Source organism: Paralichthys olivaceus, chromosome 4, assembly GCF_024713975.1.
Source record: "Paralichthys olivaceus isolate ysfri-2021 chromosome 4, ASM2471397v2, whole genome shotgun sequence".
NCBI classification, from domain to species: Eukaryota; Metazoa; Chordata; class Actinopteri; order Pleuronectiformes; family Paralichthyidae; genus Paralichthys; species Paralichthys olivaceus.
In genome coordinates, this window is record NC_091096.1 from 18443705 (window position 1) to 18461721 (window position 18017).

General features: G+C 38.8%; 1 protein-coding gene across 1 annotated transcript; it reads left to right on the forward strand.

Annotated features, from left to right (window-relative positions):
* Positions 1–11152: 11152 nt before the first annotated feature.
* tmem230b (transmembrane protein 230b) lies at positions 11153–14951 on the forward strand. Its single transcript, XM_020093568.2, has 3 exons — positions 11153–11467; positions 13138–13260; positions 13913–14951. Exons 1-3 carry the CDS (start codon positions 11372–11374, stop codon positions 14051–14053), a joined length of 360 nt encoding a protein of 119 aa, XP_019949127.1. The 5' UTR covers positions 11153–11371; the 3' UTR covers positions 14054–14951.
* Positions 14952–18017: the final 3066 nt, after the last annotated feature.

Below are 18017 nucleotides of genomic sequence, written 5' to 3' on the forward strand. Positions count from 1 at the left end.
TAAAGAAACTGATAGCAGGACTGACTAGTTGCCTGTTTCACTGAATTGTCTGAGAAGTGTTGCACAATTCTCTACATGGCATTGAGCCAAATCAGAATAGCTGGAGAGAGAGTCAACGGTGTAAAATGTGGTGTGAATATGATCTTCTATTGACCTTCAAGTAGATGAGTCTAACCGCACTTAATCTCTTTTTAGACAAATCAATATCACATTACAGCCTTAACGCAGCTAGAGGTCAAAACAAGACACAGTTAGATTTGACATCAATTGTTGAGTTAATACTGCAGAAAGGGGATAAACACTTGCTTGATTAACAAAATGTGCCTACCAATACCTCTGGAAATTGGCCTGGCCAAGACATAGGGTGTAGCTGATGTCTTGATTTCATTTTTGTACATACTAATAAAACAAGACCATAGTCAATGTATCTCCATTTCCTCCCATTATCCAGAAATAAAATTAAAATATTCCGGATATGAAAACTGCCATCTCCCATTTGGATCCGGAGGAATCAGGGGCGGTTCAGAATAGAGAGGTTCAGATCCACCCGCTCAACCAATCATGAGTCAGTCTCAACTGTCAATCATTTCACCCTATGTGTATTGCATTAAATTACTTACCTACCCACAAAATTTGAGAAACATTTTTTTAACATGTATTTTGACTTCAATCCATTAACATGGAGGAGGTGGGATTGATAACCTATACTGCAGCCAGCCACGCTGATCGAGATGCTGTGGCTTTTAGGGAGCTTTAACTTGTGCTGGGCAGCAGAGGGTCTTATCTTTAAACAAAGCCAGGCTCAATGTTCTAGTCTTAAATTCTAAGTTGAGCTAATTGTCTGCTAGCTTCAGCTCTGCAGTTGACACACAAACACGAAGGAGGGATCAATCTTCTCATTAACTCTGACAGGGAATGTGAATATTTCCCAAAAAGTCATACAACACCCTTAACATTTGTCAAGCCAGGTGGATGGGCTTGTTCCATTATCCATCTGTTAATATATAAGATCCGCTGAAGAGAGATGAGAGAGATTGAGCTGCTCAGTTGAATTTCTAAGTGATGCCATTGAGCACCACTCCGCCATCATTTTGGCCTGACATTTTCCCTCTGACTCTGATGCTTTGAATTAATTTCATTTCGAATGCTTTGTCCTTTGACTTCAAGACAATGTCTTAATGCCACGTAAACTCCTTCACTTTGACAGATGTGAAATTAATCCTGTCTGTGCAGATTACTGACATTTGTAATGTGGATGTTGCTTAACTGAATGTAGATTAGATGGGACTAGTAAAAGTAGTGCGTCCATGTTGATGGTTTTCGGATTTTACTAAGCTGCTTTATTTCAGACAAAATTAAAAGTTCATCTGAGTTGCCCTCTTTTCTTCTTTTATCTCTCTTCTATCCATCTATCTACCTATCTATCTATCTATCTACCTACCAACCTGTCTGTCTGACTGTCTGTCCGTCCGTCCGTCCTTCCATCCATCCATTTATTTATTCATCTATTTATCCATCTATCTATCTATCTATCTATCTATCTATCTATCTATCTATCTATCTATCTATCTATCTATCTATCTATCTATCTATCTATCTTTCTATCTATCTATCTACAAAAACAGTGCAAAAGATATGTGGACATCGGAATGGGCAAAGGCATTAAGCAGTCCCCTCCAGTCTTTGGCCCCCTCCCCTCCTCCATTGTTTCACACGATTAACCGATGGCTGACCTTTTCCTCTGCGCCCCACAAACCCCTGCTCCACGCAGGATGTACAGCTGTTTAACATTTCTGATGTGAGCATAATGTCTGAGCTGGCAAGGCGTGACAAAGCCCCCATGCAGCAGCCATCAGAAAGCAGCACCTGAGAGCTTCTTCCACCCCCACAAGTAGAGGAAAAGGGTGGGGGGGCTGATGCCTCTAAGTTAATTATAAAAGTAAGAGTTACATGTTTATCCACAGGGGCATTACAGGAACTCATTACATCATCATTACTTTGCACTGTCGAAAAGATAAAGTTACCTGCAGTGCCAGTAAGATGAAGACATGATATCTGTGGCTCCTCTGTGACTCTATTACATTAGAGTCTGGGATTTGGAATTGAATTGTTTATTAATCATCATATTTATCCTCTGTTGTATCCGAGAAAAAATGTTCAGACCAATAGAAAGACATTTTTCTGAAGAGTTGACAAGGAGGCTTTCAATGAGCCTATCAAAACATTCAATTATTCAGCTCATAAAACAAGCCTTAAACTCGTGATCGAAACAATTCGTTTTGAGATGAATAAAAAAATTTTGATCAAAGACCTGTAGATTTCAAAAAACTGCCGTACGAGCTTGAGGATTATGGGATTTCAGCTGGGATGGATATAGATCCAGCACAGGTCCTTCTCCAGCACCGATCTGTTTAATATTCATAGAGTATCACACATCTACAGTGGGGGTTACCCAGAGAAAAAACAAGCATACAGAAGGGCAGCAGGGAGCAGGAGCGTAGTTTGCTAAAGGGCATGAACGCTATTTATTTTCACTTACTTTTTAATTCGCTAGAGGTTCCTCCAACTGTTAAATACATGTTCTTCAACTGCAGTATATCAATCAATCAATCAATCAAATTATATTTTATCTCCCATATTCACAAATCACAATTGTCTGATAGAGCTTAATAGTCTGCGTACACAGGGTTGCGTGTTCTTGGCTGTTTTCCAGGCAGACACTGAACAGTGTGGGTGTGCAGCTGCAGCTGAGGGTGTCCACAATGATGGTGAGGACAGTTTGAGGAGCACAGCCTCTCTGTGTCTGCAATTCCTGTAATTGGCCAGGAGAAAACACCCATTGTGTCTCAGGTGTAATCTCAGCCTCTTCTCTGGTGTGTTGAGGTAACTCTCAGCTGCACAAATTGAGGCCAGTGTGTAACACAACTAAAGGCTCCCTGACGGAAAGTGACACCCAGCTTAGTAAAATAGGAAAGGCGGGTACTTGTAGACACTTGTTACGATCAATTGTTGCTGGAGACCTCATAGTGCATTTCTTTGTTTATGATCTTTAAGATCATATTTTTAAGATTAATAAAGATTAATAAATAGAGAGAGATTTCAAAGCAACAGGAATAGCTTTGTATAAATCATCTATTTATAGACCAGTGCAGCCCAGTGTTACTATTTTACAGGCAACTCCAGATATACAATTATAGATGTGCATAAATAATATGCTCATCAACTTTACAGTTTACAACCCAAAGATGGATTTGAAATATAAATTAATTCAACATCAGTTTTGGCTTTTTCTGCACAATTCATTATTGGATGAGGCTTAAATTCTGTAAACATCCTTCCAACCTCTCCACTATACGCACAGCACAAGAAGTATAAAGAGAGAGAAAAAGCAATTAACGATCCACCTCATAAAAGCATCAGTTAAAGGTGTGAAATCCAAAATGTTCCCACGCTCACCCAACTTTCAGCTCGATCCTCACATCCCGGCAGCCGCTCGCCGGAGCCACACATGGAGCCGTGGCCGCTGACGCGCACCGAGGGGACGGTGCGGTTCTGCTGAGGGGACGAGCCCAGTGCGCTCCTCTCCATCACGAACACATCCCGCACATCTGCCGGAGACCTTCAGGTGCTCCGAGTCTCCTCCTCGTGTGAAGAGTCCGGAGCAGCAAATGACTCACTGGTTCCTCCTCCAACCACCACCACTCCTCCTTTACCCCCACCTTCACACCACCTCGATCCCCACCCCACCCCTCACTCCAGCATCAGACCCCTCCCGTGCGTCATCACGACCCGTCACTGTCTCGCCCTAAATGACTTTTCTTTTTTGAGGTGTTCCCTTAACGAGCGTCAGCTGTCAAACTGTGGCCGGAGATGTTTTTCTTCTCTTGTTTCAGAGCAGTCACTCCTTCACAAACCTGATGATCTCAGGTCCCTGCATCGTGCTCCTCTATATCCATCCAGAATCTGTGGAATACTTTCTGTCTCACTTCCAACAATTCATTTTGATGATTTTCTTAGTTTACTTGTTGGAAGTAAAGGTAATGGTTCTTTCTCCTATTACAGTTTTCTAATTTAAATTGTCAAGTATATAATGGGTTCCAACGAAATGCTGATTAAAATGACTTTATTTTACAGCCCACAAACCCAGTAATTGTTTTATGATCTGATGCTCCAGCAGGACATAAAATGAATGCCTCTGTTTTATCATAATCTAAATAGAGATACAGATCATTAGTTTTTGTTGTAAAAGTAAACCTTCCTTCCAAAGCTTAGCCCAACCACAGCAATACTGTATACTAAAGTAGTAAGACAATATATTATATATTACTCTATCTTTACAATTAAATAACACAAAAGTTGGAGTTAGTTACTGCAATTTGCATGGCATTGTGGGTAAAGTGCATGATGCAATATGTCACTTACAGTCAGTTACTGTATTTTTGGAAATTGTGATAACAAAGGCTGGTTAAGAAATGTACGTGTAGTGCTATGTTCAAAATCTTTCACCTATGTTACCCAACCTAAACATCATCATGCTAACACGTTCACAACATTGACTGTATATAAAGATGGACGACAAGACATCTCCCCAAAGGTGCAACCATCTTGATCTCCACCTAGTGTCTGGCTGCGGTATACTTCATAAATCCCACCTCTTCCATGTTATTGGATGGGGCATGGACCAAACTAAAAAGTGACATCTGTGACTGACTTGTATTTGGTGACATATTTTGGTTTTATGATTTTTGTGTTCGTTAGAAAAAAAAGGGTAAAAATGAAATACCCACTGAAAATAACAATTTCTTTATTTAACAGCACACGAACCATAATATATATGATCTGATGCTATGACAGGAAAGAAAAGCCAATTCCTTGTTTATCACACTCTAAAAAAACATACAGATGACTATCATATAGTTTTATTCATAAACCCCTCTTAAAGGCTTCGTTTAATAATTTGTTCCCCAGAAAAAGCAAAAATGAATACTGTTCGAAAAACCCATTTTCAAATTTTACCCAATCAGCTCAATTTCAATAACGATATTACCTCAGTCACACTAGAGCTGTAGCCTGTAATTAATTATACTTACCTGCCTTCTCTATGGATAGTGGTGCCCAGTGATACTCAATAATGTATCCTGAATAATTACACTGTCTTTACTGTGGGCAGTAATTGAGACTATTTCATCATTCTCTTATCAACAGAGCTAAGAAATTATTGCACATTTAAACTCAAGCCTGTGTATTATATTATAAGTGCTTTGACATGGACGATTCTTCTTCTTTAAGAATTAAGTCATAATGAGAATATTAACATAGCATATGCATTATATAGTCTGTAAGACTCTGGTCCATCTTTTATACAACTCAGTTAATACACTTTTGTCAACGTCTGAGGCACAGTCAATTGCAATTAATCTGGTGCTGCAGTTTCATTTGTGACTTTGTCATTTAATGATTGTGCCAGTACATTTTTTTAAACCTTCTTTCAATTAGGCTATCACAGAGAGATGCAGCAGAAACAAGCACACTAACACACCCACAAATAACACCCACATCGATTTTCTAGGGCTGATTCCTTTCTTCCTCTCGATTCAGTCAGTTAGTATATACTTTGTTTTTTCTGTCTGGTATAAATTTGAGAGTTTCACCTGTGGTTGCTGCTGTCTCACAGTGAGAGATGTTAAGAACATCCGTGGAGTAAACATCTGATTTTTTAGAATACTTGGCCTTGTCAAAAGCAAAACAAAATAACCTCTGAACTTACTTTAAAAGTGTCTTCACATCAGCAAAAGTGAGTAACATAAATAGACGTGTGCACAGTAAATTCATTATTATATGGAAGACAATATCACAGATGGAGTGATTATGTATAACCGCCTTGCACTATCTCAGACAGACCACTTTCAAAACAAGTACTTATCGCAGCAACTGATTAATTGTTGTGTAATTACGAATGCAGTAAAAACAAGTCAGTCAAACGATATTAAACACGAAATGAAAAAAACCAAATGATTAAGTAGCAAAATGATACTCATGTGCTTCTCCCGTGGTTATTGATGTCTTTGTATTTGCATCTAGTTAGAGTCTCTCCTGCTATCTAAGACCTGTTGAAAAAGCAATTACCTGTATGAGCCGCCCATGCAGTGCAGCAGACTGCTCAGTTTGAAAGATACTGAAATCAATACCTCTACACAGGAGGAAACATTTCCCAATCATGGAGGCAACAGACCCGAGCCAAGCATTAACCATAATGTTTGCATTTACAGTGACATAACATGGATTTTAATCTCCTGTGGTCGTGACTTTGACAAAATTCTGCACAGAGAAACACTGTGCAGACACCTGTTTTGACTTTATCTACAGCTTTAGAAGATGACTAAGGCAAAATGCTTCACATGTCACATGCATCATATACTTGAAGCCACTGTGGTTGTTGTTTTATTTCATAAACTGAGTTGACAATGAGAAATAAAGGTGACAGACTTCGCTGCAGTGTCGCTGAAGCTCCTCTTGTGGTGTGTCCTGCAGTCATCAGCTGTCCGCCCACACGACACAGCTAGAGCCTGCATGGCACCTGAAATCCAGATTAAAGAGGAAAATGATCACTTGACTGCCACAGAGAGATCTACAAGAAATATTACTGCAACCATTTATATGACATATAGCACCTGCAATGATATGCGCAAAGCATTACACATCACTTCTTTGTTTCAGTTTGGTATCAGTGTCATGAACACACAGTTCCTCGTGTTCTGGCCCGTTGAGAATGTTCTGTGAATCAATCAAAACTGACAAATCCTTCTGTCCTCAGTCAGACACAAAAATCCAATATGGATATAGATTCACAAATGTCAGTGTTTTTGTTTAATGAAGCAAGAAGTCAGTCATTAAAAAGGGATTGTATTACATTGGCATGATGTACTTGCTGTATTACTGGGCCGATTGAGTAGGGCTGTATTAGAATATATATAAATGTAATGTATTAGAGTGACTTCAGTGTCAAGTTTTCTCATCTCCTACAATCAACCATAAAACTTAAAAGTCTACAGCCATTGTTGTCGATGGGAGGCCGCACTTTGAGCAAAATATCATCACGCTAATATGTTCACAGTGGTAATGCTAACGTACTTATGTTTAATGGGTATAAGCATAGACTGCAGGTATAAAGATTTACGAAGCGTCTCCACTTCATCCCACCATCCAGGAATCAAGCTAAATATCCTGGATATGAACACTCTGACATACTTCAGTGTGATGACAACAAACTGAAATGACAGAAACCATCTCTAATCAAACATATGTTTGACATTTATTTTTGGTTTGGTCCGTGTTCCATCCAATAACATGGAGGAGGGATCTATTACTTATACTGCAGCTTCCTCACCAGGTGGGAATAAAGATGATTTAAATTCAGTAACATCACTTCTACTTCATGGAAATAGCTCATAATAGATTCTATATTGAATTGCCAAATTCAATCTTTGACCTGATGGTGGCGCTAGATGAAACATCAGGGTGTCACCAAAGTTGCAACAATTCACCCCGAGGGGAACATTTGAACCAAATTATATAGCAATGCCAACTAAAAATGTCAAGAGCTTTCCAGTTTCCAAACTCCTTCCAACTACAAACATTAGCCTCATAGTGGCGCTATAGGAAAAGTTCACCAAACCTCCAGGTATTCATCATCTATGAACCATAAATGTCTGTATTAAAATGTGAGTCATTTCATTTTAAAGCTTTTACATATCTTTCCCTGCTACGTGACAATTCTGACCTAGTGGAGGCATCAGATGAAACGTCAGAGGATTACAGAAGTCGGTGCAATCATTGTTGAATTGTTTCCGTCTGGACCAAAGTAGCGGACCGATTGACCCACTCTGCCGTCCTCTGAGCCGTGCCTCTAGCATGACTATTAATATCAACACAGAGAAACCCCTTGCTGAACCAAGCCCACATTCCACCCACCTACCACCTACCATCGAATGTTAAATATATGAGCACACATACAAGCAAAGCACAAAACCACAAAGCAACACTATCATTACTTTTTCCCACGTGTGGCTCGACAGGCTCTAAATATTAGAATTATGTTTGTGTCTGTGAGATTATTTTCAAAATGGAAAAGCCATGTCGCTCAGCAGCAGCTGTGCACCACTCACATGCCACATGTGACCATTTCTGAAACGTGGTGATATTGCATGATGTTCAACAGGGATAATCGCTCTGCCTTTTATTGGGCTCCAGTTCTGGAAATTCTGCAATTTCTGTGATAAAGACAGACCTAATTATCTCGGCAGACAGAACTCCATCTGAGCTGGGCTCTAATTATGGCCTAAATGCTGCTCTCTTACCGTTCAGTGTCGCACTGAGGGGTCATAAGGGAGTGACTGCTGCTGTCCTCTTCCACAGACTTATAGACACATGCACACACACACATCTCGAGGGCTCAGTGTGCTCAGCTGCTCTGATGCTCTTCTTAACAGTCTACTGGCAGGGATTACCCAACAAGACGGCGCACTCAGTCCCCCTCGGACCATCTCGCAGATCATCTGATTAATTAATCACAACTCCAGATGTCTCTTGAGCCGCATTATTGTTTGTACTGTGTAGAACATTGCACCAATATTTAAAAGGGAAATCCAACTGAAATCCTTAAATCCACAACTTCAGCTAAAAACAGACTAGACAACAACACAATGCGTGAGGTTACGTGGTACTTCCAGATAGATAAATCCATCAGTAGCGTCCTTCCAAGCCCATTCACTTTGATTCAGGAATGTGAAATAATTGCAGATTTATCTGGTTTTGAAGATTGTTCCAAGGTCAGATAAATTAAATTCAGACTGAGGGAGAGGAAGCAGCTTGCACAGTGAACTTGATTGTAGATATTGAACATCCAAGTGAGGAGATGGGACGGAGAAGCGTGAAAGATTTGGTGTCCAAATACGTAGCAGTGATGCAACCCTGGTGTCAGCTTAGCACAGATAGGAATGTGTAAGGAAATTGGAAGGAACAAAAATAATAGAAGGGCAAAGTTACTCTATTATCATCAGTAACAGGCATTGTGAAAATGTCATCATGCACGTGCAAATATGTCTGCACAGTCAGTCATGTCAGGGGACAAAGGTGGCTTCTCTGATAAGTTTCTTCCAGAAAAATAAGGACAAAAGGAGAAATTGTATGTAGGAGTTAAATGCACTCCACATCTGTGCACATTTGCAATACTGGTGCATTTGAAAGCAGCCTATAAAAAAACACACCACTTGTTTAATTCCACTAAAACAAAAGAAAATCTGCATCCAGGTTAGATTTATAAAGATTATTCTTTGTAGAAGCTTGGGATAGATTTGAAACTCTGCATCTGAAAATTGAGCGGAGAGAGAAACAGTGCAGCGTACTGCACAGTGATTCATACACGCAGGGAGAAACAACAGAAAAATGAATGATTTCAGGGCTTACATCCCCCTGAGAGCAACATATGGCCTTAAACTAAAACGATGCTGCTTGCAGTCAAGGTCAGTGAGCGTACTAACGATCACTCAAGACTCGTTCTATGCCAACAAGTTCTTTAGAAGCAAAGGAGCGTATTATTGATGCTGCCGGCACATCTAATAAGAATATGCATTTACTTTATTGTGACTGCCAGTGAAAATAGCAGTGTATTTCTGGATTATTCACAACCTGTGGACATTTATCCTCTAACGCAGAGTGTTTGGATCTGCCAGAAAGCTCAAATCACAACAATGCACTCTTGTGTAGCTTCAGGGCTCGGCAGCGATCTGAATTCTGCCAACACAAGAGTCTATATTTGTCTACGTGACAGTCCAATTTTCCACAAAGCAGCAAGGGAAAGTGAGAATCAAAATTTGAAAAAAGGGAGCAAAAAAAGACTATACCTCCCACAACAGCTTTAATTATTCATTTCAGGGGAATTGTTACCAAATGATATTTTTGTTTGTGTTCTGTCAATTTCATGGTCAGTCGTTCACGGGCCAGATTATTGCTGTGCATAAACAGAGGGATGACAATATCTGGCAGAGATAACTCACTGTACACAAACAATCCAGGCTTCGTAAAAGTTTATTTTTTGCTGATTCAATGGGAAAAGCCACTAATTCTAGAAAAATTGGTATATACAAACAATTGAGGCTACTTCTTCCATATAGTTGATTTACTTTAGAAAATAAACAAAAATGTGTACCAATTAATATTATTGGATATCAAAGAAGTGTATTAATGAAAAGATAAACAGCTGATTTTGTATAATGATATAATGGTATATGATTTTCATCTCGTGGACTCAGTGTCTGAATACTCACAGTTTCTCTCTAAATAAATGTCCATGCACACGTAGTGAATAAAACTCAATCATGTGTGAAATATCAGACTGAATCTCTGTGGCTAAACCAACCTTGGCAGGAAGACAGTGTCTGTGTTTGTGTCTGTGTGTGTGTGTGTGTGTGTGTGTATGTTTGTGTAGTCGTTCTTGTTACCTCTTTAGGACCTTTTCCAGCATAAACACTGAGCATGTCAGGACCAGTAGACCTCATGGGAACCACTAGCCTGGTCCTATTGAGGCAAATCATCGTGTCTGAGCTCCTGGTTAAGGTCAGGGGTCAGATTGTGGTTAGGTTAAGGTCAGGCTTAAGCATGGATTGGTCATTGTTAGGGTTAAGGATAAGGTGTTGGTCACTTTACGTTTTGTGTGAAATATCTGATTGAATCTCTGTGGCTAAAAACTGTCTTTGCGGCAAGACTGTGAGTGTTTGGGGGTGGCCTGCTGTTTCATGAAGTCGTATCATAAATCTGCAGGCTGGACAGAAACTTAATCCTGTGAGAACACGGTGTGATTATGAAGCTGAGGAAATGAACATCCACAGTGAGATGACACCAGAGTGACATCTGCTGCTCACCCTGACCGACTGGTCATCTCATAACACCCGACTGCGCCCTCCTGTGGCCGATGTGGAGCCGTGCAAATCACCACTGGGTAAATAAATCCAGTCGGTGCGTCAGTGAAATATATTTGATCAATTCTTATTCATATGATCCATTTAAAGTAATTTAAATTAAATCGCATGGAGAACATTTAAAATGTAACATTGGATAAACACTGAAGTTAGTTTTCTATTTCCGGTGTCGCACTACGTTGTGCGCATGCGTATTGGAAACACGGAAGTCCCATGATTGTAGCTCAGCAGTCGCTGTGATCTCCTCATAAATAGTATTTTAAGCAGCGGTCCTGGTGTCATATCTGACTGACTCCGACACCGACAGCTTGTTACTGGACGGTGTAATGGCCGCCGGGTCGTTAGTGCATCTGTAGCGGAGCTGCTTCACATAGAAAAGCTGTAACAAGATAAAGATGCCCGCTCGTAGCGTCGTGTCCAACGGGACTCCCAGCAACAAAGTCAGGTACTCGAGGTTAGCCTCCGATGATGACGGCTACATTGACTTACAGGTAAGACCCGCTGCGTGGTGCTGCTCACAATGTGTCATCACAATCTGTGTTCATGACACAGGACCAACGCAGTCAGTGTTTCCAGAATCATAATATCATTTATAATCTGACATGATTCTGTTTTTAATGTGCAAGGATTGGCTCATTGTCATGATTGACTGAAGGTCGTAGTTCATCCACTTCAGCATCATCATCATAAGTTTAAAACAGCTAATCTAGGCTTAAAATGATGAATAATTAACTCCAGAGTGACTTCAGGGATTTTGTATTGCATAAGATCGGAGGACTTGAATTTGATACAGAGAAACATCTTGTTTATAATCTGTCTGAAAAGCAAAGATCTCAATGTGCCCAGCTGAGATTAGGAGTCTTACCTTTGACTGTGGAAACTGGATGATTTCATGAATTCAGAGGACGAGAGGCACATTTGTCCCATGTGTTGATCTATTTTGTTTTCTGCTGTTGCTTTTATTGTGAACCCTGACATCCTCTGTTCCATGAGATAAAGTAGAGAATGATGGATGATCTACAAAGTCTACATTGGCTGTTCTTATATGAAATTCAATTCATAAGTAAATAAATAAGTTATCTGGAAGAGAGGGTTAGTTATGTGGAGAAAGTCTGAAAGAGTAGGAAAAAAAACTCAAAGTCAATTTATAAATATGTAACAGCTGTACATGTAATTAGTTAATTAAAATATTTATATATATACACATATTGAACCTTTATTATATTACTAGTGATGTAATTTGTATTGTGATAATTATTAATATTGTTTTATTGCCCAGCCTTAGCCACGACAGAGCCTACCTTTCCCACAACCTCCAATGGGTCTTTAAAATTGGTTATTTTCCAAGTCCCCAGTTTCTAACACAGGTTACTTTGTTATAAATGTGTAGTCTCCAGGCGCAAGGTGATATTTTTCTGCTCATTCTTCAAAAAGCTACAGACAAGGTTATTAGTGTTTTCATGTGGCAATAATAACTCAGGATGACTAATAAACAACCTGAGCCTGAAGGTTTGAATGTGAAAACATTCTATTTGCTTAAATAACATGACAATGACATGAATAATTTAAGTTGTAGTTTGGGCAGTGTATTGATTTGTAGAAAATTGATCTGTCACGTAAACACATTCTGTAAGGAGAATTCAAATAGCTGCCTGTACACAACAGTGGGTCTTTGTGATTCAAGCTTTCTGGCAGAGCTGTTCACACTACAGTCCAGGATAATTCTCCACAGGTAATAAATGATATAATATAATAATATGTGTAAGTACACTGCTCCTTTCATGAGCAGTAACAATAAGGTAAATGTGATGTGTATATGTGTTTGCTCCATCAGAGACAATGTAAAACAATATTGAGATGGTTGTTGGTACTTAAAATCACAAATATATAATCTTATGGATATTTAAACAATTAAAACAAATGAAAGAGGGAAATGAGAATTGTAACATGACAGATCCACTACTGTTGAAGTCAGTTCCATTTTTAATAGCAAATATCTGACAACCAGACATGTACTTGGACTTCTCTCAGAAGCTCCAGAGCATCATGAGAGTGACTAAATTTGCCTTTCTACAGTATAAGTGGGGAAACAGGCAGCGCTCCACAAAGCCTGCTGTGTCTGAGAAATGTGCTCCAATTAAATATTTCTCCTCCTCTCCAGTTCAAAAGGAGCCCACCCAAAGTCCCGTACAAAGCCATCGCTCTCGCCACAGTCCTCTTCTTAATTGGCTCTCTGTTAATCATCATTGGTGCCCTTCTCCTGGCTGGATACTTTGGAGTCACTGTGAGTATGTTTCCACAATGAAGTATTAATTTTGGCCACGATGAAGAGAACAAATTCTGAGATTTCGAGAATAGCATCATGATATTCTGAGAATAAAGTTGTACTTGAGAAAAAAGTCATTTTTTATTATTTTCCAGAACCAGTGTTTTCTGGAGGTCCACTTCGTCTGGTTCAAAAATCTTTATACATTCTCATTATTTCTTGAGAAACTATGAAACCCCTTTGAATACAACACACATATATGATAACCCTGCAGTGGGCTACTACCAAACATGTCTTCCTCCTTTAAAGAGGAAACTTCCTCCGTGTCTGTGTGGTTTCTTCTTCAGAATAGATTCTGTTTCTTGCACAGTTTCTTGTTTATTTTGAATGTCCTAATACTTATGATCATGTGGTGCTGATGAGTATTTCATTGTTTATGATGTTAATGATTTACACGATGCTCCATATTCCTCATTTTAACACATGCAGGCTGATCTTCGGGTATTCCCCCTCTAAATTGACACATAGCCTAAAATTACAACTTTATTCTCAAGACCTCTTCACTTTTTTCTTTTAAGGAGCCCTAATACTCTGTTTTATTTCTAACAGCGGAACAAATACGATTTTTATTTTCATTAAATAAATGTGTCAAATCTTTTCTCTCTTTCAGCACACAGACCGGACTGTGCCTGTCCTCATCATTGGGATCCTGGTTTTCCTGCCTGGGATTTACCACCTCCGGATAGCTTACTATGCGTCAAAGGGCTACCCAGGCTACTCCTATGATGATATCCCAGACTTTGATGACTGACGTATACACTGTAGCTTCAGAGAGTCTCACTGTGCTTACATGCACACATACTCAGTAGGGCTTGTGCAGGACTCTGAGTAGTGATACTTCTTACAGTCTATTCATTGCTTTAAACAACTATGCTAATCTGATAATGCCAGTCTGCTGTTATGAAGCCATATCAGTATCAGATATTGCTTGAATTGTATATTTGTTTTCTTAGCTTGATTCATTATTAAAACTGTGATTTGATGAGTCCTTTAATGATAATTTAATTTAAAGCTAATTCAGGTTTGTCCACAAAATGATCAGCACATTGTAGAACACAATTAGCCTTACCCTCCGGTTAATTCTTCCTTCCTCTGTAGACTTGTGCTTTCTAGGGAGGATTTCAAGTGATTAATGCCGATCCTTCGATCTCCATATGGTGCACCTGTCCTGTGAGAATAAACATTGTGAAACAGTGAAGCACAGGAAGCAACACATGCAATTAAGACCTGCTTTTTCTCTTTAAATCATTTGAAAGTGTGTGAGTGAATAGCACGTTGTCAGTAACGATTACACTTGGACAGTACAGTCTTGTCAGGTTTATTCTTTTTTTGCTGCTAACTTCACAAAAGGAATCAGCCACTAACCATAAACTGGTGTTGGATCAGATCAAACAGCTTAGAAGCTTTTCTGGGCGCTGACTACCGTCTCACACTTGCATCCGAAATCACAGAAAAGATGGAGATTGGCTGTACACTTCCTGGTATCTATACATTTATACCTCTGTAATTTGTGCTTTCTATGGACCTTTGATTTTTAACTTTGTATTATATATCACTGTACATTAAAGCACAGCTATGCAAGAATTGCTGTTAAGAAATCATTTTATATGACAATGTTGAGCAGACATAATAAATGACAATGAATAGTATTCCAGGTGTATTATATTCATTGAATGGTTTATGTCCATAGTTGGGATGATGTTTTTTCTGATCGTGTTGTATCACAACAAGCCTTTTAGAAAAAATTACTGTGAGCTGTAGTGTAGAGTTTTATTTTCTCCACTGCCCAGTAATACACTTTGCTCTGTCATGATTAACCCATCTTACTAATTGTCACTGTCATGAACCTGATCAGTGTCTGCTGATCCAGGACTAATACCGCCCCCCTGTGGTGATCCAGACGGCCAGGCAGTGGATTGGCTGTTTCAACTGTAAACAGAACTGTGTAATGTGTCCCAGGCCCGGCTATAGACTGTATATAATGTGTCCCAGCTATAGACAGTATATAAAATGTCTCCCAGCTATAGACTGTATATAAAATGTGTCCCAGCTATAGACAGTATATAAAATGTCTCCCAGCTATAGACAGTATATAAAATGTGTCCCAGCTATAGACAGTATATAAAATGTCTTCCAGTTATAGACTGTATATAAAATGTGTCCCAGCTATAGACTGTATATAAAATGTCTTCCAGTTATAGACAGTATATAAAATGTGTCCCAGCTATAGACTGTATATAATGTGTCCTAGTTATAGACAGTATATAAAATGTCTCCCAGCTATAGACAGTATATAAAATGTGTCCCAGTTATAGACAGTACATAAAATGTGTCCCAGTTATAGACAGTATATAAAATGTCTTCCAGTTATAGACAGTATATAAAATGTCTCCCAGTTACAGACAGTATATAAAATGTCTTCCAGTTATAGACAGTATATAAATTGTCTCCCAGTTATAGACAGTATATAAAATGTCTCCCAGTTATAGACAGTATATAAAGTATGTCCCAGTGATGACCTCATCCATCATCAGCTCGTGTATGACTGTAGATCTGCTCCTGTGCAGCTCATCTCATCAAAGAGCCTCTGAGGTAAGTTAGCCTCTACTCTTGTCTCTTTATATTTTTATCCAACTCAGTTTTTAAAACAAGACAACACATACATTTATGTCTCAGAGCCTATGGTTGTAAATAAAATACAAAAACAGACTTGATATAGTCAATAATCAGTGGGTATGAATGAATGTGCTAATTTAACTGTAATACAGGGCAGAACATGTCTTTTAACGTCAAATTAAGAAAAAAAAAACATTGCTTACTTGAAAGCTGGTTCAGGTTTATGGTGATAAATGTATCATCGATAGCAAAATAACCATTTATGAAAGGAATAATAGCTGTAGCTTGCTAGCTTGAGCCACGAGCTAACTAGTAAGCTAACGTTAGCCTAAAATTTGAATGCGCCGGAAGTAGTAGTTTTAAAGAGCGGAATTATTAGTTCAAACGTAAAGCAGATTTAAGACTTTTTGAACTCTCATGTTGTCAGTATATTTATATTGATATGCTTAAAGAGACTGTCAGCTAACTCTCTATTTAACCTGATACTGCGATTGTCTGTTCCAGGAAGTAAAAGTTATTGATCGTCTTACAGTATCCAGTACTGCAGTATACAGTGTACTCACTATACAACATAATACTCTTGTAATTCCAACATAAATTAAGAGTGCTTATTAGTATATGATTATATATGATATTTTCTTTATTATAGAGAAAACATGAACAATATGTATTGGTCTCTCTCTCTCTCTGTGTGTGTGTGTGTGGCTGGTGGTAAACCTCCATTCATTATTTAAACCACTTAGATCACACCCGTTTTTTCCACTTGACACAGAAGCGTTGTATTTGACTTCACTGGGTGTTTGATGGTGTTTTTGTTGGACATTTGCTGGACGATCTACCAAACGGTCACATGTTGTCTTTACGTGTGTGTTTGCCTTTTGTTACGATCCTCGTGTTTTCCCACGAAAAGAAGCTTTTGTCTGAGGCGCTAAAACACCAGCAGCATCAAGTCACATGGAGACAGGAGGCAAAGGAGAGGAAGCGCATACCTGCTCCTTCAATATAAAAGCATTTTCTCCCCTTCAGTCTCACGATCAATGCTCTGAGCACAACTTGATGAGGGGCCAGGCCTCCCTGGTTTAAATATTAACCTAAGTCAATGTCCAAGTGTGTCATTAACCCATGTGCCAGTGTAACAGCAGCATGCACACTACTAGGAGACTGACAACTGAATTTGAGTATGTTAACCTGTTGCATTTCTATTTGCATTTTACACAAACAAATCTTAAATTGAGTAACGTAATTCATGCAACTAACTAATGACTAATGCAGAGCATGAAATATTAGAAAATGTGTGAAAATGCCCATTGCAAATCTGCCAGACCCAAGGTAATGTATTTAAATTGACTGTGTTATAGTAAGAGATTAAAGCTATTCAATTTATATATAAAACAGAATACTTGACAAAATAATACTTCAATTTGACTAAGGACTGGATGATATGGCAAAAATTATATCAAGATAAAAATGCACATTAGTCAAAATCAATAATTATCACGGTAAATGTCACGTCTTTATATCTTTGCCTTTTTTTTAAACTTCAGAGTGAAGGTTGTAGTTTTAAACTACATCCGACAACAAAAACCTAATATACAGCAAAACAATTTATTTAACTTTATAATCTGACCTGGTCCCTGTGTTTATTCAATGTGTGAGCATTATTCTTATTTGTCAGACCATTGTTACATTGGTTGTACAAGGTTGTAGTTTTAAACTCTTCTTTATGTTGAGAGAACAACAACAAACACCTAATATACAACAAAACAATTTATCAAACTATCTTACGTAATCTGACCTGCTGTGCTTCCTCAATGCACCAACATTATTATGATATATTGGACCCTTGTTATATTGCTATTAATTAAGATTATACTGCGATACTCATCAATATTGTTTTATTGCCCAGCTCTAATCTGATTTATCGTTTCAGAAACACTTCATGCCTGTAACAGCAGAGCCTATCCTTGCCCTGCAGCAGAGGCTTTATGCTGAAAGGAGCAACCGGAAGTGTAGTGGTTGAATTAGTCTTGTTGACAGTGTTTCCTGCAGCTTCTGTAGCAGTGGTTAGTAGGAGGGGTGGATGAGGAGGAGGAGGAGGA

What these genes read in the sequence shown, in the direction of transcription:
- tmem230b (XM_020093568.2), top strand. Translation starts at nt 11,372, where the DNA reads ATGCCCGCTCGTAGCGTCGTGTCCAACGGGACTCCCAGCAACAAAGTC. An exon ending in ACGGCTACATTGACTTACAG is followed by an intron (nt 11,468 to 13,137) that starts GTAAGACCCGCT and finishes CCTCCTCTCCAG; the next exon opens with TTCAAAAGGAGCCCACCCAA. An exon ending in CTGGATACTTTGGAGTCACT is followed by an intron (nt 13,261 to 13,912) that starts GTGAGTATGTTT and finishes TCTCTCTTTCAG; the next exon opens with CACACAGACCGGACTGTGCC.